The sequence below is a fragment of the Myotis yumanensis genome, unplaced genomic scaffold (assembly GCF_028538775.1).
Source record: "Myotis yumanensis isolate MYYU_CA2020_CCGP unplaced genomic scaffold, mMyoYum1.0.hap1 SCAF_15, whole genome shotgun sequence".
Taxonomy (NCBI): Eukaryota; Metazoa; Chordata; class Mammalia; order Chiroptera; family Vespertilionidae; genus Myotis; species Myotis yumanensis.
Genome location: NW_027223766.1, coordinates 51,516,908 through 51,538,356, shown reverse-complemented (window position 1 = coordinate 51,538,356; position 21,449 = coordinate 51,516,908). Strand labels below are relative to the sequence as shown.

Genomic DNA, 21,449 nt, shown 5'->3' with positions numbered 1-21,449 from the left:
ACACTGGTCACAAGCCCCCTTCCCATTACTTTTCCGGCTCCTGTCCATGGTCCATGGACCGGCACAGACGCGCCGGCGGGTCCTGCTGCTGCGGTCTCGCCCTCCCAGTAACTGTGCACCCAGAACCCCTCCCCATTCCAGAACCCGTGCGGTCACCCGCGTTCTGTGACATCGCCTCTGTGGGGCTCTTCCTCCCTGGTCCCCTCCAGTCCCACCTCAGCTTCCAGTCCGACCTCAGGGGCAGCGCGGGCGCTCCCACCACCCCACAGCTCACACTCGCGCACCGGCACACGGGGCCTGATTTCCTTCATGTCTGTGTCCGTCTTGAGAGCAGAAGATAGTCTTTGTTCTCCTTCCTCCTCCATCCAGCTCAGGCACAGCCTCTGATACAGCAGGTGTTTTAATAACATCACCTGCCCATCCGGTGTGGCTCAGTGGCTGAGCGTCGACTTAGGAACCAGGAGGTTGTGGTTCGATTCCCGGTCAGGGCACATGCCCGGGTTACAGGCTCAATCCCCAGTGTGGGGCGTGCAGGAGGCAGCCGATCAATGATTCTCTCTCATCATTGATGCTTCTATCTCTCTCTCCCTCTCCTTTCCTCTCTGAAATCAAAGAGATATATTTCATCCCCTTCCCAGCCCAAGAAAGAAGCTTTCTGCCCCGCCCCGGAGCTGCCGCAGGGAACGGAACCAACCCAGGCCCGACCTCTCGGGGACCACAGCCCAGCAAGGGGGACGCACCGTAAGGGGTTGGGGAGGGGTGGACAGAATTAGGGTAATTCTGTCCACCCCTCTCCAATTAAAAGAGAGACTCAGTATCGTTCAATATGAAAACACGACCTACGATTAAAAACCCTGAAGGCCACCTGGGTTTGAGTTCCCAGGTGGGAACTCACACACACACACACACACACATATATATATGTATGTATTTAAGTAGTAATAATCATTAGTTTGAGAAGATGTTCCCACACAGGTCTGACCACAGTGCCACATGCTTAATGTGGGGAAAAGAGTCCATAAATAGAAGCAGCAACCTTCCAAATGAGCCAGGTGCAAAAAGGAATTGGTTGGTAAACACAGCACTTCAACAGAGAAAACGCATCGTGTGACCTTCCTTTTCAATGGGAAGGGGATGCGGACGGAGGGGGATGGGGGGGAGGAGAGAAACTGGGGTCTGGAAAAGCCCTGGGCGAAGGAAGCATCCCAGGGAACAGCACCTCCACAGCCACGCCCACTGCTGAGCCACAGAACCGTCTCTACCTGTCCCGGTGGAGGAGCCTCCGAGCGAGGAGGGAGGACGTGTGGGCACCTGCCAGGCACGTTACACTCCTCACCAATGTTCTTTCACGGCCGCCCTTCACACACACACACCCGTAACTCCACCGCCGGGCGGCGTTCCCCTGCTTTGCAGGTGAGGAAAGTGCCGCGCTGGGGAACAAGGCTGCCCGAGTCCCGGAGGCCACAGCTCACCTGGAGCCCTGGGCACCCTCTGTCAGGCAACCTGTGCAGACGCTGAAATCAGAAGCTCACATAGCACGCTTTTCCCAGGCCCCAGGGCATGGCGCGCACACACACACACACACACACACACACACACACTTAGAAAAAAGAGAGAGAGAAGACGGGCACGTTGGGGACTGTGCAAATGCACAGACACTGGGCACCGCAGCTGAGGACCTCCTTCCAGAAGCCCGTGGTCACCCAGCGCCCACCTCTCCCGCCCCTCTCCCGAGGATTGAGCCTATTAATCCAACCACGTCCTGTCTCCCAGGGCAGCTGTGAAATGCACTGCAATTCTATGACAGGCTCTGGGTGCAAATCCAGGCGCTACGCACGCCATTGCTAATTACTTTTCTCTCTGTCCTGCGGACAGCGTCAGCCACGGAAAGGCCCACGGCCCAGCCAGCTACCCCGAGTTTACATATTAATATCATTCGCGGCGGCATTATAACACCTTTTTTTTCATCTTTGAGAAACCACCAGGAGGCCAGACGAAGTGCTTCTCCGAGAGCTTCTCCGGGGCCTGAAGGGCATTGGCTCTGGCCGCCAGCCGCTCGCGTTGGGGACAGCACGCTGAGCGTCAAAGAAGCTCCCCATCGGCCCAGCTCCCACGTCCAGGAAAACAAATTACAGCTGAGAGGCACCGGTTGGCAGAAGGGGAGACGGAAACCGAACGCCCGGTTTTCTAGGTTAGCACACGATGTCCCATTACCGCGGCCTCATGAGGGGTGGCGGGGAGAGCCCGCCAAATACATGCTCCCACTTAGCACCCCCACAACAGCCCCGGCCCAGCAGCCCCCACAGAAATGATGCCAACAGGACACAGAAGGCCCCGTATCTGAGCATGCTCACACTCACGCCTGGCGGAAATGAACGTGACCCTGGGGGTCAAGAACCTTTATGCTGCGGATGAACTCCGTCCCATCACCCACCTCTGGGGGCCAAAGAAACCAACCCAATGGCCCCGCAGACTCGCGCACGGAGGCCCCCGCAGCACCCACTGAGTCAACGCGTCCCGAACACCTACCGGGTCCCAGGCACAAGGGGGTGCAGGGGCCCTGCCTTCAGGGGCTCCCTCTGTAAGGGGGAGACTTAAGTGAGAGGGAGATTGGGACCCAGGGTGACAAAGACCATGCCAAGGTGCCCCACGTGCCAGGAGGCATCAGAGAAGGACAGAGAGGGTCCCCAACCCGGAATCCAGAGCGGGCGCCTGGTCTCCTCTGGGTGGTGACGCCTGCACTGAATCCCTAAGATTATAAATGAGCGGGGCGCGTAGAGGGAGAAGAGCATTTGCCTTAAAAACAAACTAAAAACAACAGAAAACAAAGCAAAACAGGGCATTGAAAGGAGCAGGTGGCTCTATGAGTCAGAGGCAGCCCAGTAGGCGGGCACCACAGGGCCCGGGGGGGGGGGGGGGGGGGGAGCAGGTGACAATGGACAGGGAGGCAAGGTCTGGGACCAGCGTGGGAAACTGCGCTTTCCCCTTGAGGACAGGACGGAGGGAGAAATCGTAAGCCAAGCAGAGGCTTGGCTGGAGCTGCATCTTTGGGAGGATTCGCATCTTGCACAGCCTCCTCTTAGAGGGCAAGTCTGGAAGGAGCACGCCCACCACGAGCGGTGAGGAGGCAGGTTCAGGCCGATGGGCAGCGGTGGGCAGCGTGGAAGCACACGGGTGAGACGAGTCAGAACCGGTCATCCCAGACACTGGGAGTGCTCCGTGGGGCACCCCAGCTGAGGGAACGAGGGCACACATGACAGGGAGTGTTCCACAGCCATGGAAAGCGGCGTCCCCAACTTTCCAAGGACCGAGGAAAACTGTGACGTCAAAATCTCAAACTAAACACCAAAACACAAGATTCTAGATGGCGACGGAGACTATCCGAAACATGAACAAGGACTATCTCCACCATGTTGCTTTAGGAGTACAATCGTGTGTGTGTGTGTTGGGCGGGGGGGGGGGGGGTTATACTTTCTCTTTTTCCCATAACATGCATTCACATATCAAGCGTGCACACAGTGATTTCTCCGGATCAGGCATGTGGGTGGGTGTTAGTTACACAGGGATCTACAGACATGGGCCCCGGCCTCATGAGCTTACGGCCCAGTGGAGCACATACTATTTATCATCAGGATGGTCTCTTTAAATTAACCTGCAAAGGGGAGGGCGGGGAGTGTCCTGAACTTGCTTATTAGGTGCAGCCGGTTTTCAGTGGATTGCTTATGATTTTCTGTACAGAGGACCATGGCGTCTACCAATGGAGGAAACAGTGCCTTTTCCTTCCCGATCCAGATGCCTTTCGTCTCAATGCCTGGCCCTGGCAGGAGCCTTCAGCACCATGCTGATCACAAGGGGTGAAGGCAGTCACATCTGTTGGCTGCTGATCTTAAGGGGCAAGGCCTTCCAAGTTGTGACGTCACCTGGGGGTTTTCACGGCTTGCACTTTATCAGGTTTGGGAAGCTCCCTTCTATGCCTCGCTTGCTGAGTGTTTTTATCATGAAAGGATGTTGGAATCTGTCACACGCTCTTATTGTGTGTCTATTGAGAGGACTGTGTTTTTCCTGTGTTCTATTGATATGGTGTATTAAATAATGAATTGATTTTTGGATGCCAAACCAACCTTCATTCCCGGGATAAGTCCTATGTGATCCTGGTGGATAATCCTCTTTATATGTTGCTGGGTTTGATTTGCTAGTATTTTGTTGAGGATTTTTGTGTCTATACTCATAAGAGGGAATGGTCTGTGGATTTTGTGTGAAGTCTTTGTCTGATTTGGTATTCAGGAATGAGTTGGGAACTAGTCCCCCTCTTCAATTTTTTGGAAGAATTTGTCAAGAATTAGTATTAATAAATGTTTATGTTTTTGGAAGGATTCACCAGTGACGTCATCTGGACCTGGGCTTTTCTTTGTAAGTTGTTGTTTCCCAATTCTACCATCTCTTCACCATTCTATTCAGATTCCCCATTTCCTCCTGAGCCAGATTTGATAGCATCCTTCTAGGAGTCTATCCAGTTCATCTAGGTCATCGAATGTACGGGCATAGAATTGTTGATAGTTTTTCCCTATAATCCTTTTTGTTTCCATAAAGTCAACAGTAATGTCTTCTTTTTCATTCCTGATTTTAGTCATTTGAGCCTTCTCTCTCTCTCTTCTTAGGGTCAATGTATCAAAAGTTTGGTTTATTTTTATGTTTTCAAAGAATCAACATTTTTGGGCTTGTTGATTTTCTCTATTGTTTTTCTATTCTATTCATTATTTTTCATTCTAAGCTGAATAATTTCCTTCATTCTTCTTGTTTTAGATTTCCCAATGTCTTAAGATGCAAGGTTAGGTAACTGATTTGAGATTTATCTTCATTTTTAAAAATATATGTTTTTATTGATTTCAGAGAGGAAGGGAGAGGGAGAAATAGAAACATCAATGATGAGAATCATTGATCAGCTGCCTCCTGCATACCCCCTAACTGGGGATCGAGCCTGCAACACAGGCATGTGCCCTTGACCGGAACTGAACCCGGGACCCTTCAGTACTCAGGCTGACTCTCTATCCAATGAGTCAAACCAGCTAGGGTATTTACCTTCATTTTTTACATAGGTGTTTATAGCTATAAATTTGCCTCTAAGTACCGCTGTAGCTGCATCCCATAAATTTTGGTATATTGTGCCTTCATTTTCATTCTTCTCAAAATATTTTCTAATTTTTCTTGTGATTTCTTATTTGGCTCACTGGTTATTTAGGAGTCTGTACATTTCCACATATTTATTAATTCCCCTAATTTCTTTCTGTTATTGATTTCTAATCTCATTTTGGTCAGAGAGCATGTTTTGCATGATTTCAATACTTTAAAAGTTATTAAGGCCTATTTTATGGAGTCACACATGATCTTTCATGGACAATGCTCATGTGCACGTGAGAAAGTTACAGCTTCTTAGCTCCTACTGTTGTTCGGGAAATGTGTTCTACGGATGTCTGACAAGTCTATTCAGCTCACACTGTTGTTCAAGTCTTCTATTTCCTTACTGATCTTACTAGTAGTTGCTGTATAAAAGGGTACTGCAGTCTCCAACTATTACTACTGAGCAGCTCAATGATTTAAGGACGCTGTGAAGCTTCCTATTGCCATTGTAACAATTTACCACAAACGTAATGGCCTAAAACGAGGACATGAATGCATTATATTATCATTCTGAGGTCAGAAGTCTAAAAGGGGCATGAAAGGCAGCATTTCCTCGAGGGGCTCTAACGGAGAATCCTCCTCCTTGTTCTTCTCCCAGCGCCTCCAAGGGTGTGCCCCCCGAAATGAAATGAGTTGGGGAAAAACAACCTGTTGCAGCTCCTGTGTCAGAAGTCTGGGCCAGAGCTCTTTGCTAAGAAGAAGCGTCCGTCCATCCGACTGGGATATTGCCTCTGTGTCTGCAAACACCCCTGGGAGCCGCTGAGGCGTGGGGAGGCCTCTGCCAGGAGCAGGATTCGCATTCAGGATGGAATCTGGACCAACCACCGCCTGCTGACGATGCAGCGCTAACCAGAAACCCTCGCAAAGAAAGCAGCGATTTCGGCGAATACTTGGTGGCGAGAACTGAAACCACGAAGCCTCTCATTTCAATGTAAAGTCTACTGGGAGAGTGTGAACCGACGCACAGTCAATTTGGACGCCTTGTGGTCACTGACGAAGAAAAGCTATCAAGAGCAATGAGCTTTGCAGACAGCCCAGCGGTGACAAATTACCCCTCCGCGTCCCCTGCGCGCTTCCTCCTCATTCTCACCCGCTTAGGGCTCCGGAAACCCCGCACACCCTGTTCTGCTTAAGCATCGCAGGCAGTGACACATTTTCAGATTTCTATTGAAAAGAAATGCATTGCAAAAAAAAAGGCGCTTTTAAAATAAACACTTTAAGTGTAATTTACACGGAGGGGATTTCATGAAGTTAGTTCCCTTAAGGGAGAAAGGACACAACTGGGTTCCCTCCCTCCCCCGGCCATCAGCGCCCATGTGGCCTCAAGGGCTCCTTCCTTTGCCCTTTCTGTCTCGGTCTGTTCTGCACTCTCCCTGGGGAAGGGGAGAGGGAGAGAGTGTCTCTCTCTTCTCCTTCTCGACCGTGGCTTCAAATACAAGGCAATGCGTGGGCAGTGAAAGCAGACGCCCAGAAATACTAACTCTAGATGGCATCGTTCTAAAGCTTTTCGCCCTGTACCGCTCAGCAGCCCAAACGAGCTTTCTAAAACACACAGCTGACCACGTCCTCCCCCTGCACCTCACCCTGCGGTGGTGCCCCAGAACCTTCAATACGTTCACGCCCCTCAGCCACCTGCAGGCCCTGCACGGCCTAGGCCCCGCCTACCCCTCTAGTCCCATTCGTCCACCCAGTCCTGCCTTCACCTTATGTTCAGACAGATGGCCAGAAGGTGCTCTCACGTATTCATTCAACAAGCACTGAGCGCCCACTGTGTGCCGGGCACCGTTCTGGGCAGGGGAGATCTGGCAGGGAAGGCAGGCCGGATCCAGCAGCCTGGGGACTGGTCACAGACAGCCTCGGGCACGTCCCTGAAACTTCCCAACGAGGCTAGGGCAGGTGGCATCGCACCTGTTCTGACAAACTATAAGCACGGGAGCTGAGAGAATCTTCTCAGAGAGGGGAAGGCGTGTGCCCAGGTCCAAATGTCCTTTCACACAGAGGGGGCTTCCCACTGGTGGTCGGGTGCCCACGCCTGGCACACCTGCCTGAGCACTAGTCGCCAGCAACTCGAGTAAAAGAAAAGGCCGCCGTTGCAATCTTCCTGCACCAAAGCATCATGGGATGAGGCCTGCACGGCCCTGCCCCACAGGGAAGAAACTGAGCCCCACCCAGGGGTCATTCCACAGACACATCCTGAGCCCCGGCCGCTCCCAGGTGCTGGCTGAGCATCGGGGCAGGAATCGAAGGGAAGTCCGATTTGCTGATTGTAAGGAACCCGGGCTCCCGGGGCAGAAGTGACTCCCAACAAACCATGACCATCTGCAGTGGGATGCGTGCAAAGACGGTGCAAGAGGAGGGACTGCCAGTGCAGGGAACTCAGAGGGAGGAGGGGCACCCTCATGGCACTGCTGTGCCAGGCAGAGCGGGGAGTCTGCACAGGCGTCCATGGGTTAGCACAGGAAGAGAAACCCCGGGAAGCAGCCTGCCTCCCGCCCCAGCGCAGGCCTGTCTCACTGGCAGCCCCGGTGCCACTCCACCAGCCGGGGCCACACACACCCTCCCCCTGGGACAAGGCAGAGCTCCGCCCGGCCTGCCCCCTGGGCGCGTGTCTTTAGGGCACTCACACCCTCACACCCGCACTGTCAATGCCTTTCCATGCGGGGCTTCCTCGCTGCGCTGCACACCCTGTGACCAGAACTCAGTACCACCCGGTCCGGCAGCCCCGCTCTGAGCCTCGCCCAGGGCCATGAGCCCTACAGAGTGAGATCTGACTTCCCCCACCCCCACCCCCACTCCAAACCCCTGGGAAAGACCAGAGGAAACACTCCCTCCCGCCTTCTCCCAGACAGGGAGGTCCCCCAGGGCCACAAAGCCTGAAGTCTGACAGGTACATCCCCTGTTCCTGCGCCACCTCGCTGACCCCTGGCCTGAGAACGCCCCTTCCGCTCTCACCCTCTGTTAGAATCGAGCTGGCGCCCAAACAAAGCCTGGCGAACCAACAGTTCACGTCCAGTTTTCTAAATAAATGCTTTGCCCGGCCGGCGTGGCTCAGGGGCTGAACAGCGACCTATGAACCAGGAGGTCAGGGTTCAATTCCCGGTCAGGGCACATGCCCGGGTTGCGGGCTCCATCCCCAGGGGGCAGCCGATCCATGATTCTCTCTCATCATTGATGTGTCTATCTCTCTTCCTCTCTGACATCAATTTTTTAAAAAAGTAATTAAGAAAAGGCTTCAGTAAGCAGGCCATGGTGTCGTCTCTGTGTCGTGGATTGTGGCTCCAGCAGAAGGAAAACGGGAGCCCGGTCCACGACAGGAGGAGAGGAACCTTCTCAGAACCTACAACGTTCTCGGGACTGTTTCACAGATGAAGAGCCTGAAGCTCAGAGAGCCTGTCATCACCAAAGCTCCGAGTCCGGTTCGTCCGGTTCCCGGGGAGGCTCTGGGAGAAAACGACAGCACGCCACCAAGTTCCGAGCGTGGCCTCTGTTCGTCACCGCAGGCCACGCTCGCACGGGGCAGGGAGAGATGGCTCCGTCCTGGATGGCGGGCACCGTGTCGGAAAGCAGAGATTCCTCTGCCTGCGCCTGTCTCGGAGACAGACAGATGGTCACGGAGGTATAATTTCCTTATGGTGGTACTCGTCATACTTCACAAAATAAAAACAGAGCAGCGCTCGGGAACCCAGTCAGAATCTCCTGAGGCACCCGGGGACCTGGGGACCCGGGGACGGGAGACACTGCTCGGCTCCCCCTCGCCCCTGGCCGGGACTCTGCACCAGCCCTGGGCCGGCCCGCCACCCGCAACTGGGAAGCCACTCATGTGGGCAGACAGTGGGAAGCAGGGCACAGGAATTCCCACACCAGCTTCCGCTATTCTCGTCTGCGCCCTCACACAGATCAAAGCATCTGACTTACGTCCGGCCACGCAAACACTGCATTTTCCCCAACAGAATAAACAGGTCACAGCCGCCAGCTAGCCTCACACTCTCCTTGAAAACAGTTTCTCAGTTCCAGCTTTCGGAGTATCTTTTCTTTAGGGCACAGTCAGCCCGAGACTGGAAGTTGGCTGCGTGACCCTGAACCAGTTACACCTCCCTCCAGCCTCCAGCTCTTTCTCTGCAGAATGACCACAACGAAACACCTCCACCAGGTGGTCACCAGGGTTGGAGGAAGTGAAGTGGGGAAAAGCCCGGCCACACGGGGCCTGGCACACAGTGGTTCTCAACCTTCTGGCCCTTTAAATACAGTTCCTCATGCTGTGACCCAACCATAAAATTGTTTTCATTGCTGCTTCATAACTGTAATGTTGCTACTGTGATGAATCGTCATGTAAATATCTGATATGCAGGATGGTCTTAGGCGACCCCTGTGAAAGGGTCGTTCGACCGCCAAAGGGGTCGCGACCCACAGGTTGAGAACCGCTGCTTAGGCACTCAAGGAATAGGGGCTACAGAACACACACAAGCCACCGCTTCCTGCAAATACTCCGCAGAGAGCGTGCCTCTTACAATATCCAAAATGTGAGAGCTTAACAGCAGCCGGCGAAAGCCAAAAGCCACTCCAGCTCCTTGATGGATCAGGACTCACAGGCTCAGCAGCAGCCAGGGCTGAGGCAGAGGGCGAAGGCGCCACGTGCAGCGCCACCTGGTGGGAAGAAGAGCGGCGTGCACATGACGTACAGCCTGAAACAGAGGAACAAGGGCAAAGGATGGGAAGGAAAACTGCCCCTTCTCTCCAGTATAACAACTTCTCCCTGGAGCCTGGGCCAGCAGGGGCCCCACATGTGAGACTCCTATCAACAGGGAGACCAAGCAGGGCGCTCTGGCACGCTCGGGCTTTTTACCACGCCAGGACTCGGCCAGGAATACCCTGTCAAGCCCTTAAAACAGCAGCAGGGGGGCTGACTGGTGAGAGACTGCGGACATGGACTGGAAGGAAATGGACGGCTCGCCGGGGCGCAGGAGGGTGTCTGTGCCTGGTGAGGCGCGCTGAGTGTCCAGACACGGTCACAGGTGCGCACAGAGGCCCGGCTGTGACAGCTCCATTTGTGAACTGCAGCTTCAGGTGCTGCCTCCGCGGGGAGCATCATAAACACCCATCAGCGCCGCTAACTCTGTGCCTCACAGTCACGAGAGACGCGTCCTCAAGAATGCATTTCTCCCTGGCCGGCCGCTGTGGCTCAGTGGTTGAGCATCGACCTATACAGCAAGCTTTCCCACTTCCTCCTTGACCCCTGACATACACGTAATTAAAACCCCTGCCTGGGACGCGTACTCAAGACCAAAGGTATCGCTGGGGAGCACAAGGAAAAGCGGGCCTGCCTCCAGGTAAAACACACGTTCCAGAACCTCTTCTAAAAATTCATACTCCCCGCCCTGGCCCCTGAGGCTCAGCTGGGCATCTTTCTGTTGCCAAAAGGTGGCCGGTTCCATTCCTGGTTGGGGCACATGCCCGGGTTGTGGGCTCGATTTCCCGTAGGGGGTGTGCAGGAGGCAGCTGGTGGATGTTTTGCTTTCACATCAGTGTTTCTCTCTCTCTCTCCCTCTCCCTTCCTCTCACTCTCTGAAAATCAATAGAAACTCTTTAAATGACTAAGGACTTGAAATTAGCTTCCCTGGACATTTCCATAAATGCTTACTTAAGGTATCAGACAAAAAGCAAGCCTGGATTTAAGGGAAACCACTGCAAACGATTCTTTAAAAATAATAATAACATTAAATAATTCATCATCACCAATGGAAATTCCTGACCGGCGTCTACCACAGACACCTCCCAGGAAGCAGCTGGCACTGAGGGGCCCTGGATTGGGCAGCTGCTGTTAGGATTTTCATCCCCAATGCCAAGGAGCACTCAACTTCCTTCTTTAAAAAATGTAATGCATTCTCACTCCCCCTGAAGGGGAGGAGGACAGGAGCACCAGGGCCCTGTGGTGCCCAAGCTGCCATGGGCACTGGATCTGCTCTGTCCATTGCTCCTCTGGCCTCGGGTGTCCGTGTGGCGCCCGGGACGGCAGGCCACTCCTGCAGGTGAGAAGGCTTACGTGGCAGAGGCTCCAAGTGCTGGTTCTGATCTGCCCTAAGGACCCTCATCAGGGGTGTCAGGAAGGAGAGCTGATTGCATTAGCGTGCACCGGCTTCAGTTCCCGGGGAAAGGATAAAAGGGAACAGACCTCTGATTCAAAGCAGACCTGACGCAGCCTCTCAGCGCCTCCCGGAGCGGGCCCTTCCCCAGGTGGCCTGACACAGCCTGTCCGCACCTCCCGGAGAGGGTCCTTCCCAGGTGGCTCACTGCATCTCACTAGGACCTGCTTGTACTTGTGTCTGGGAGCCCATCAGAGACCCCCTCCCTCCCCCCAGCTCAGGTGCCCACCTTCCTAAGGGGCAGGGCTCTCTCAAATGGAGACATGAAAGGGCCATGGACCAACCATGGGCCAAGCACGATGTCAGGTGCCAAAGACACAGACACATAGGACGAGGCCCTGCCTCCCAGCAGCTCACTCTGCCCCAGGGGAGACAAGAGGTGCCAGAAACAGCCTGGCCAGCGGGGCTCAGTGGTTGAGCGTCAACCTATGAACCTGGGGATCACGGTTTGATTCCCTGTCAAGGCGCATGCCCGGGTTTCGGGCTCAATCCCCAGCGTGGGGCCTGCAGGAGGCAGCCGATCACTGATTCTCTCATCATTGATGTTTCTATCACTCTCCCTCTCCCTTCCTCTCTGAAGTCAATAAAAGCATATTTTTAAAAAACAAACAGAAAACCCTAAGAAGTACAATTAAAAACGGAATCACCACGCCCGCCTCTGGATGTAGCAGAGGCTCACACTATAGTCTGAAAGAGCTCCACGTAAATACAATTCTGCAATTTTCATTCTCAATCTGCTCTTGTGCTTTACTCACCTGAGGACATTCAAGCAAATCAAAGGTATTTTCCAAAAGGGTCCTCAAAAAATGAAACCGGGTTTTGTGGCACAGAGCTGCGCGCAGGGCAAAGGGACACGCTGTCACCCCTCACGTGCACCCCGCGTCACACTGAGTCCCAACATCAGAGAAGCGGGTGCGAGCTGAACGTTTGTTCTAATCGACCGACACAGCGCTCCATCAACTGGGCGCACACAGACCACCTTCCTCGCCACTCCTCTGCTCCGCTGCCTCCTGCCACCGACCACTATGCATAACCTGGCAGCGAGCCAGCCGCCAATCCATATATTATATCAGATAATTAAAAATACAGGGTTCTGTAATCTTATTTAATGGTTACTTGGCTTGTATTGAACACCATCCAAAGCGAGACCAGAGTGCGGGATTAAATTATAATGCGTAAGGCATTTCTGGAGATGGCTCGGAGTCCGAGTCAGCACTTGCCTCCTAGCAAACACAACACAAAACACAGCCCAGAGCAGTACTTTCATCTCCAATTAGCCGCCCTGGCAAGAGAGGGCTCGGCCAATGCACCCGCAGGCGCCTGCGTGGAAGGGGGTGGGGCGGGGTGGAGGGGGAAACAGCAAAGCCCTTTTTCTTTGATTTGGTTTTATATCAAGTAAACATCACCCGCTACTTTGGGGAAAGGAACAGAAGTATTCAATATTTGGGGGAGGAGCTGAGGGGGGGTGGGGCGGGAGAACCAGTTATCTTGAGAAAATAACTGAAAATGAGAGTCAGCAACAAAGGCCCATCATAAAACACCAGCTGGAAAAAAGTCTAAAAGCCAACCTGGCCCTGGCTGGTTCGGCTCAGTGGATAGAACATCAGCCTGCGGACTGAAGGGTCCTGGGTTCGATTCCAGCCGAGGGCACATATTTGGGTTGCAGACCCCATCTCCAGGCCTGGCTGTGGCGCGTGTGGGAGGCAGCCAATCAGTGGGTCTCCCTCACATGGATGTTTCTCTCTGTCTCTCTCTCCCTCCCTCTGACTCTCCCTAAAAATCAATGGAAAAATATCCAGGGGTGAGGATTCACAAAATACAAAACGAACGAAGAAAAGCCAGCCTCTGCTCCAATGTCCTCCCAGCTCAAGTTTTCTCTTAAAGATGATTCGGAAAAAAGGAATTAGGCTGGAGAGTTGATCAATGCTAGCAAAGCCTTAATTTTTTACAAAGTGACAGCACCTTACTCCTAGGCTGTTTGTGACCACACTGCGCTGGTTACTGAAGTGACGGAGTGGTCACGGGGCGGGGAGGGGGGGGGGGGCTGTCACTCCAAAGGGCCTCTCGGCCGGAGCGCGAAAACCCTGCCACATACATCCGTCCCAAATGTTCGCTCCTTCAAAGGAGACCAGGAGACAAGTCCGGGAAGAAACGTATTTTGGAAAATCAAGGTAAGTGGACCGGAAGCCAGCGTATGAATGAAACTGATCTCTGAGGGTTTTGAGTGAACTCGGGCAAAATGTTTTGCTCCATCTTTTCGGGGAGGCGTGCGCAGCAAGAACAACAGCCTTAAGAGAGAGGCCCGAGTTCCAGTCGCATCCCTCTCCGTGGCCTCGAGGCTTGCGGAGCGGGTCCTGGCTCCCTCCCCTGGAACGTGGAGACTTCAGAATCCGCCCACTAGGGTGCGAGCCTGAGAACTGGACTCCGTGTGCCTGGCAGAGCGCTGGAAACTTCCAAGCGCCCCGCAGACACAGGCAGTGACCGCCTTGGGAGACCTTCACCATGAGGGGTCCCTGTGCCCGCCACTCCCCAGGGAGGGGCGCCCACCAGCACTGTGCAGGGTGGAGGAGCAGGCTAACCTCGGAGGGAGCAGTTTCCTTTAGAGACAAAGAGTCAGACATGTAGCTAATCAAGAATTAGCGCCCCCCCCCCCCCTCTTCCCCCTGCCAATACCAAGAGATGGTCCTCAGGTTTCAAATCAAAGCTTCCTAGCCACCGCAGAAGCTCGGATTTACGCAACAGCACCCTGAATGTTGTCAGTGACAGGCCTGCGCTTCGCACGGGAGACCAGCCTGTGACTGAAGGGGAAAGCCTTTCCGTCTGACGGAAACAAAATTAACAGCAATGAGCGCACACGAGGCGCTCGGAGCTCTCTTCTCCCGTCGCACAACTGTTCGGGGTGAGAGATGTACTTCCCGCAGGAATTACGTTTGCAATGGACAAGCAAGGTTTAACTTCTGTTTCAAAAAGACACCAAGTGGCAACACTGTCCAATATCTGTGTCAAGGAACTGGAAGCCGTGGCACTAGTAAAAGCACAGAAACCAAAGGAGCTTTGAATGGACGAGCAACGCAGCACTATGGCAACACGGCACCGGAAAACAATCCTGACTTTTAAAATAACTCATTGAACTCTTACACTGTTCCTGTCCCTGAGCACGACATCGCCTGGATCCGGCTTCTCTGTCCAGAGAAACCCACCCGGGCCCACAGCCCAGAGCACTTCTCACGCTGCCCAGCTCACAGGACGGACAGAGACGTGCCTTTCACAGCGATGACGGCCCAGCCGGCAACAAAGGACGTGGGGGCACCCTAAGAGCAGGGGGTCCGGCCTCACCCAGACCCGACTGTGCAGGGAGGACGGGCATCCGACTCCTGGCCCTCCCCTCACTTAGGGATGCACGCCTGTCACTTTCTCACAAGCCCCTCTGACCAAGGAAAGCGACATGAGCCTGAGGTGAAAATAACCCGGGAGAGCTCTGCAAACCAGATCCCTGTCCAGCCACCCGGCTACCACTGGGTTCCTGGAGACGGGAGTCCCCCTTGGCCACCCCGCCATCGGTCCACACACAGTCCCCTCCGGAGAACAGGTTGCACCCGGCAAACAGCGGAGGTCATGGCTTTACAACACAGACACACAGACAGACATCTAGATACAAATAGAACATGTCTGCCTCGTCTTTCACTTTCAGCAAGGAAGGAGCCAGGGCATGGAGACCGGCAGACGGGGTTTATCTCAGGCGCTATCTGGGCTGTCGCTGCAGAGTGAGCCGCCAGAGGTGACAGGTCTGACCAGGAGCAGAAGGGGCTCCTGCCTTCACCTGAGCAGAAGCAGCCCCGCGGCCCCCGCACCCATCTTCATCTGAAATGCGGACCCCAGACCCAGGAGGCACACAGAGCTGCTCTGCTTGGGGAAGGAAGGCTTCCTTTGCCCTAAGAAGTATGGACCCTGGGGAAGCGGGCAGAGGAACCAGCCCGGGATGCTGTCCCAGGGAGGCACGCCTCCATGGGCCCCGCACCCGTCCTGCACCTCCCAGGGCTGCCCACACCTGAGCTGGCGAGAGCGGTGCTAAGGGCATGGGCGGCTAAGACTCCTTGGCCGATGTTCCGGACCCTGAGCCAGCCACCCATGAGGGTCACCCAGCTCCTCCCAAAATGAGGGCAGGCGAGCCAGGAGGGACTCTAGTGCCTGCCTCTTCTCTCCTGCCCCCTCCAAGGGCCAGTCTCAAGGGTGGTCCTGACTGGCTCACCCCCAAGGAGGGCAGACTGCCCCCCCCATCCCCAGGGCTATCAGAGACTCGGGAGAAACACAGGGAGGGGAGGGAAGCGTGCTCTCCCACAAGGACCTCTGATCCTTCTCTAGGTGCCTGGGGCCTGCCCCCAAACCTCCTCCAAGGTCCTCAAACTTCACAACAATCCCAGCACCTGTTCCCTTCACCTCACTGCACCTGTGCCCCTCAAATCTCTCATCTTCTCCAGCTCTTTCTTCAGTTCCTTGGGCAAACCAAACCCCAGCTCCCTGCCTCCTCCCCACCCTCCTCTCTCAAGAGATCATTCAACCCCCGCCCCACAGAGCCCCCAGATGTGCCTGTCCCCCACCCCGAAGTTTCCCTTGGGTCTCCTCCGAGTCCCCATCAGAACGCCCGTCCTCCTTCCTTCCCCAGTCTCCCAAATTCGCGCCGGGCTTTCCCCAGGTGTCCCATATCCTCCCAGCTTCCCCCCCAGAAGCCCCCAGATGGCTACCGGGGCCCCTCCGGCCTCCCGGGGGGGCTATTTCCAGCGCGGTCCCTCCCCGCCCCTGGCCCCAGGGCCCCGGCCATCACTCCCCAGGCCCCCGGGGCCCCAGGCGACAGTTGAGGGCCGGCGGCGCGCGCCCTCACCTTGGTTCACCAGCCGCAGGGCGTGCGTGAACGAGGGGTCCAGCGAGTCCTTCTCGGCCATCAGCTCCGGCAGGTACTTCTCCTCCATGCTCGCCGGCCGCCCGGCCCGGGACGCGGACTCGAGGCGGGCGGGCAGCCGCGGCCCCGCAACCCCCGACCGCGCCCGCGCCCCAGCGGCGCGGAACCCGGACGCGGCCGAGCCCAGCCGGGCAGTCAGGCCAGCGGCGGCCGCGCAGCTCCGGTCCCGGGGGTGGCCGCCCGCCGAGTGCCCCGCGCCGGCCGCCGCTCCTCCCGGACGCGGACCGCGCTCCCGCACCTGGCGCTGGGGGAGCGGGCGCGGGCCGGCGCGATCGGGGGACCCTGGGGACGGCGGGCGGCGGCGCGCTCGGCAAGCCCCGGCAGTCCCGGGCGACCCCCAGCCGCCGGCGCCCGCTCCGCCGCGACCCGCACTCCGCGCGCCGCCCGAGCTCTGAGCCGCCGGCCGAGCGCCCGGCCCCTCCCCGCCCCGCCCCGCCCGCCGCGCCTGCGCGCTGCTCCCGCGCCCCGCGTCCCGCGCCCCGGGCCCCGCGCCCCCAGCTCCGCCGCCGCCGGGGTGGGGCCGCCCGGGCCGCGCTGCGGGTCTGCCGGGAGGGGCACCGTGGGCTCCTCCCGCCAGCCCCGCCCCCTCCCCAGCCTTGGGGGCGCTGCCCATTGCGGTCACAGCCTTGCCAGGCGCGGGGACCCAGAAACTGAGGCCCAGAGAGGTCAAGCGGTTGGGCCAAGGTCACCCAGTGAGCCCTCCCGGAGAGAGAGCAGCGCGCTTGGCGCCCCGGGGCAGGGCCAGGCCCGGAGAGAGGACCGGGAGGGGCCGGCTCGCCCCAGCGCGCTCTGGGGAAAGGCCACCGAGCAGGCTCCCTGCGCAGGCTCCCAGGACTTGCCCAACTTATTTCACTTTGCTGCCCCCTCCTACGGGCAAGGGAGAACCGCGGGCTGCCACTCCTAGGCGCCTAGCTCTGCGCGTCCATCCCCAGACCCTGGGCTCCCAGGCCCATTGCATACAGCGCCTGCCCTTCAGGGCGTCTTTGTCACCCAGAGTCACCACCGGGTGGTCACTCTCTGCCCAGAAGCCTGCTGTGCCTGGATGCGGAGGAGGCAGTCGCGCTGGTGCCTGACCCCAGCGGGGAGAGCGCCCTGGGTGCACATGGGCGCCTATGTCCTCTGTCCCCTCAGCCCCGCCCCCGCCCCCGCCCCAACACCCACCGCCCCCCCCCCCAAGCCATTTTCCAGATGTTTTTCTGAGCTTGTGGAATAACCATCCCCCAGCAGGCCAAGGACTCGGGTCTGTTCTGCCCCGCCCCCCCAAACCCCCACATCAAGTCCTGGCCTCCATGCCACCTTCCCTGGACAGCCTTCCAAGAGCCCCCTTCCCACTCCCTGCAAGGCTTGTCCCTGCTGTGTCCCCACACGCCCCAGCCCCCCTTCACCCCCAGTGCTGCTCAGCCCTCACTCCGAAGGCTGGGATTCTGTTTTCATCAGGCCACGGGGATCTCATGGGCAGGGCTAGGTTTTGTTTTGGGGGGAAGATCCCCGGCACCGGGTGCACTGGGGCAGTTGTGGGGGCACCTGAGATGTTTGTGGAAAGCATAAGCCAGTGGCACGCCACTCCCCTGGCCAGGCTGAGTCCTCCTCCGGGTCCCAGGCAACCACCCCTCCCCCCCCTGGGCAGGATGCAAACAGACCACAGAGGCTGAGAGTAGGGAATCAGGGAGCTCTGAGCTGCTCTGAGTTCCAGCCCCCAGTCCCCACTGTCTCCCTCTCAAAGCCCCATCCCCTGCTGCACCCCTAGACTGACCTCCCGCCTCAGGGGCCATGTGGGAGTCCCCGGAAGAAGTTCCTCCAGGGCTCTCTTTGGGCCCAGCGTTCAAGAGGAGGTCAAATGAGGACGTTAACTGTGTGGCCCTGGGCCCGGCAGCCTGGGTGTGGAAGGGAATCTGCTGCTCAGGCCGCGGTGCATCCCGGGGAGTCTCTCTCTGGGCCCAGCTTCCTCATCTGTAAAGTGAGAGAACAGAGCCTGTTCCATAAGAGAATCAGCCGTGGAGACTGGCCGTGTCTACTCATAATGAGATCCCGTCAACCTCCAGCACGTAGGGCATGCTTGGTGGGCTCTGTTGGTTTTTCCCCTGCAGGGCTGGTCTCCGGAACCTCCCTTCCCCTCAGCTGTAGCTCTGCCCACCCTTACCGCCCCCGACACTCCCCGTGGGGTCCCCACCGCTGGACAGTCCACACTGCCCAGCAGACTGAGTGAAGGGCCTGGGAGAAGATGGCTCTGTCTATCACCTGGGGCCCAGGGTGGGGCTGCCAGGACCCCAGCTTGGGTGGCTCCAGTCCCAGCTCCCCCCTGACCCCCTGCCACCTCAGCTCATTCCCCCGTCAGCTGAGCTTCCAGACACATCTGCAGACCCTGGGTGGTGCCGTCGTCCCGGCGGGCAGCGGGAAGGACCGTGGGGCAGTGTTTCGCGTGCACATACCTCTGGCTTCCATTCCTCCATCACAGGACTTACACTCCAGGGCTTGAGTCCTGGACAGCCACTTGCAAACGGAGGGCGGGAGAAGGGCAGTGGCTGGGACAAGGAAGAGCCCCCGGAGAGGGGCACCCGGACCTGAGGTTGGCTGCTCCCTCACCACCTGGTCCCTCACTCTGCTTTCCCTTAGCACTTGTGTCCCAGGGACAGCCCAGACTGAGTGATCGCCGTTTTTATTGAGCGTTTACTAGGGGCCAGCACCGTGCCAGCGGCTCTGCACTCACTGCTTCCCGTGCTCTCCACACCCTGCAGGGGAGATACTATTCATCACCACTTACCAGCGAGGAGACTGGGCCCAGATGCTCTACCCGAGTCCCACCGCTGTCCATGAGGGACCCCATGCCCAGGGACCCTGCAGCTCCCTCTCCCTCCTTCCCTGTGTCACCCTCCCGGGTAGCAGTCCCAGACACTCCTGACTGGCTCGTCCCTCCCTCCTGCATCAGAACAGTTGGCAGAGGTGCCCCACCAGCAGCTGGGGAGGAGGGCTGCACACCAGGACGCCGCCAGCAAGGGCACTGAATCTTCCCTCGGACCCTCCTCCTCGCAGAACCTTCCAAGAGGGCAGGTGCCCAGCGCCGTGAGTGCCTGTGTGGGGTCCTCCAGGGAGGACACAGATGGATGTCTCTGTGAGATGCTCAGGAAATTGTCCCCACCTTCCCACCTGCTGAGCCGCTGGCTGGGGGCGGGGCGGCGGCTCCTCCAAGCCTTACTGCAGAGTCTGCTGGCCTTCAGGAGATGGCCTTCCTGTGGGCTCTAGCCCTCTGGTCCCTTCGAAGATGGGAAAGTCGGGTTGGAGAAAAGTGGTCGTTTTTCTGCAAGTAGGTCTCCAACTCCAGTCCCTGAGCAGGGAAGAGGCAACACCTACGACCCCCAAGGGCCCTTGCACAGTTTACACTGAAGCGCTGAGTTCATCCTGGGCACCACGGGACTGCACGTAACGCATCCGACGCTCCCTCCTCGCCCTCCGCTGGCATCGTTTATGCTCCCTCCACACTTAACCCGTCGGTGCTGGGCAGCAGATGCCCTGCCTCCGGGATGTCCTCAGACCCGCTCACCTCCACGCCCAGGTCTGTGCTGGTCGGGCAGTCGGTCCGTGGCAAGCTCTCAGCTCTCCTTTGCGTCCCTCTGTCCCGAAGGCAGTCTCCTCACAGCATGGCTTCCCGGCTCCCTGAGACAAATGAGTTTGTCATGTAAGACAAGCACCCAAAGATGGCTCGGCCTCGCCTGCAAATCAGTCATCCCTGTGCCCGGAGACACCAAGGATGCTCGCTCAGATCCCTGGCCCCTGCCAGTTACCGCGGGGAATGCACTGCCCGCCTCCAGCGTGATTGGAAAGGCCTGACGCGTACAGGGAGCTGGGCACGGGAGGACCAGGGGGCTGTCCGTGGTCCTGTTCTATTGACTCAACCCACCTCCCCAAACCTGCGTTCAGGGAAATGCAGCTGGAAAGGACCGCCCAGATCAGCTAGGTCCCAGGTCACTCGTTCAGAGGTGAAGACACTGTTGCTCAGGACATCTAAGTGACCTAAAGGTTAATGAGACCATTGCACACATGGCACACTCCACCCACGCCTACGTATGGGTGGAATGACCCTGCAGCCCGGTCACTCATATACCTCAAGACACCTGCCTGTCTGCACCCATGTTCCCTCCACGTCTGTCTGTTCCCTCCTCACACTATATGGCGGAGGGAAACCCCAAGCCTTCTAGCCCCCCTCTTCCTTCCCCAGGAAGGGAGCCCTCCTGGTCCCAGCAGCTCCTGAAACCACAGCTATTGCGCACGCACCCCCTCGTGGCCAAGTGTGGAAGTGCATGCCCCCAAAAGTTCCTGTGGAGCCAGGTTGATAACCCTTGGGTTGGACCTGGTCCCTAGGCCTTGGCGCCTCTCTCACAGCCGAAGCCCAGGCCGCCGCCGTGGCTGTGAGTGGCGGCCCTGGAGACAGAATGTGTGGGCTCCGAGCCCAGCTCTGCCATTTTAAACCCTGTTTCCTCGGACGGAGGACATCACCTCTTCGTGTCTCCGGTTTCTCATCCGCCCGATGAAGGAAAATTGTCCCTATGACGTAAGGTTGTTGCGAGAATTAAATGAGCTATTACACGAACAGGGATTACGCCCTGTCACCAGCACCGAGACCCAGGCTGCGTGCTCAACGCACAGTGAACTCCCTCCAGGGGGAGATCAGCACCGGCAAGCTGGACAGCGCCCTGCCTGGACTCAGCCAGAAGGAGAGGAATTCCTATGTAGGGGCTCATGAGTGGTGGCTCCCTGTCCTTGAGGCGGGGCGGGGGTCATCACAGAAGCCAGCACCCCAGAAATCCCTGGGCTCAGATCAGGTACAGGGCTGCTTAGAACCGTGGCTAAGATCATAACCTACGAAGCCAGCTTCTCTCTGGCTGTGGGGCCTTGAGCTAGTCACTGAACAGCTCTGTGCCTCAGTTTCCCCTCTTGTAAAAACGGGATTCTGGTGGCACCTGTATCACTGAGCTGTTCTGGGGACAGCTCTACCTTTCCAAGGGGCTGGGATTGTGCCTCCCCTCCCTCCCCTCCTTTCTCCCTTCTTTCCTTCTCTCCGTCATTCCTCCTCGTCCAGCTGGCGAGATACACAAATGACTCACCGCTCTGTGGCCGTGAGTGTGTGGAAAGTCTTCCCATGTAATCAGTGGAAAAGCACATCTTAATCTGTCTACGGA

The 21,449-nt window shown here is 57.2% G+C and overlaps 1 protein-coding gene across 5 annotated transcripts in view; it reads right to left on the bottom strand.

Annotated features, from left to right (window-relative positions):
- The window catches only part of KHDRBS3 (KH RNA binding domain containing, signal transduction associated 3), an 88,474-nt gene extending 68,548 nt beyond the window's left edge, over positions 1-19,926 (bottom strand). For 3 of the 5 annotated variants that reach the window (XR_011468254.1, XM_070392389.1, XM_070392385.1), the window contains exon 1: positions 16,198-16,546. Coding sequence is in view for 3 of the 5 variants with exons in the window: in XM_070392389.1 (XP_070248490.1) it covers positions 16,198-16,285 (88 nt within the window). In the remaining 2 variants the exon portion in view is untranslated. Of the gene's footprint in view, positions 1-16,197; positions 16,547-19,813 lie in introns of those variants that run through there. The other 2 variants (XM_070392387.1, XM_070392388.1) reach the window with 2 other exon arrangements.
- Between the last annotated feature and the right edge of the window lie 1,523 nt (positions 19,927-21,449).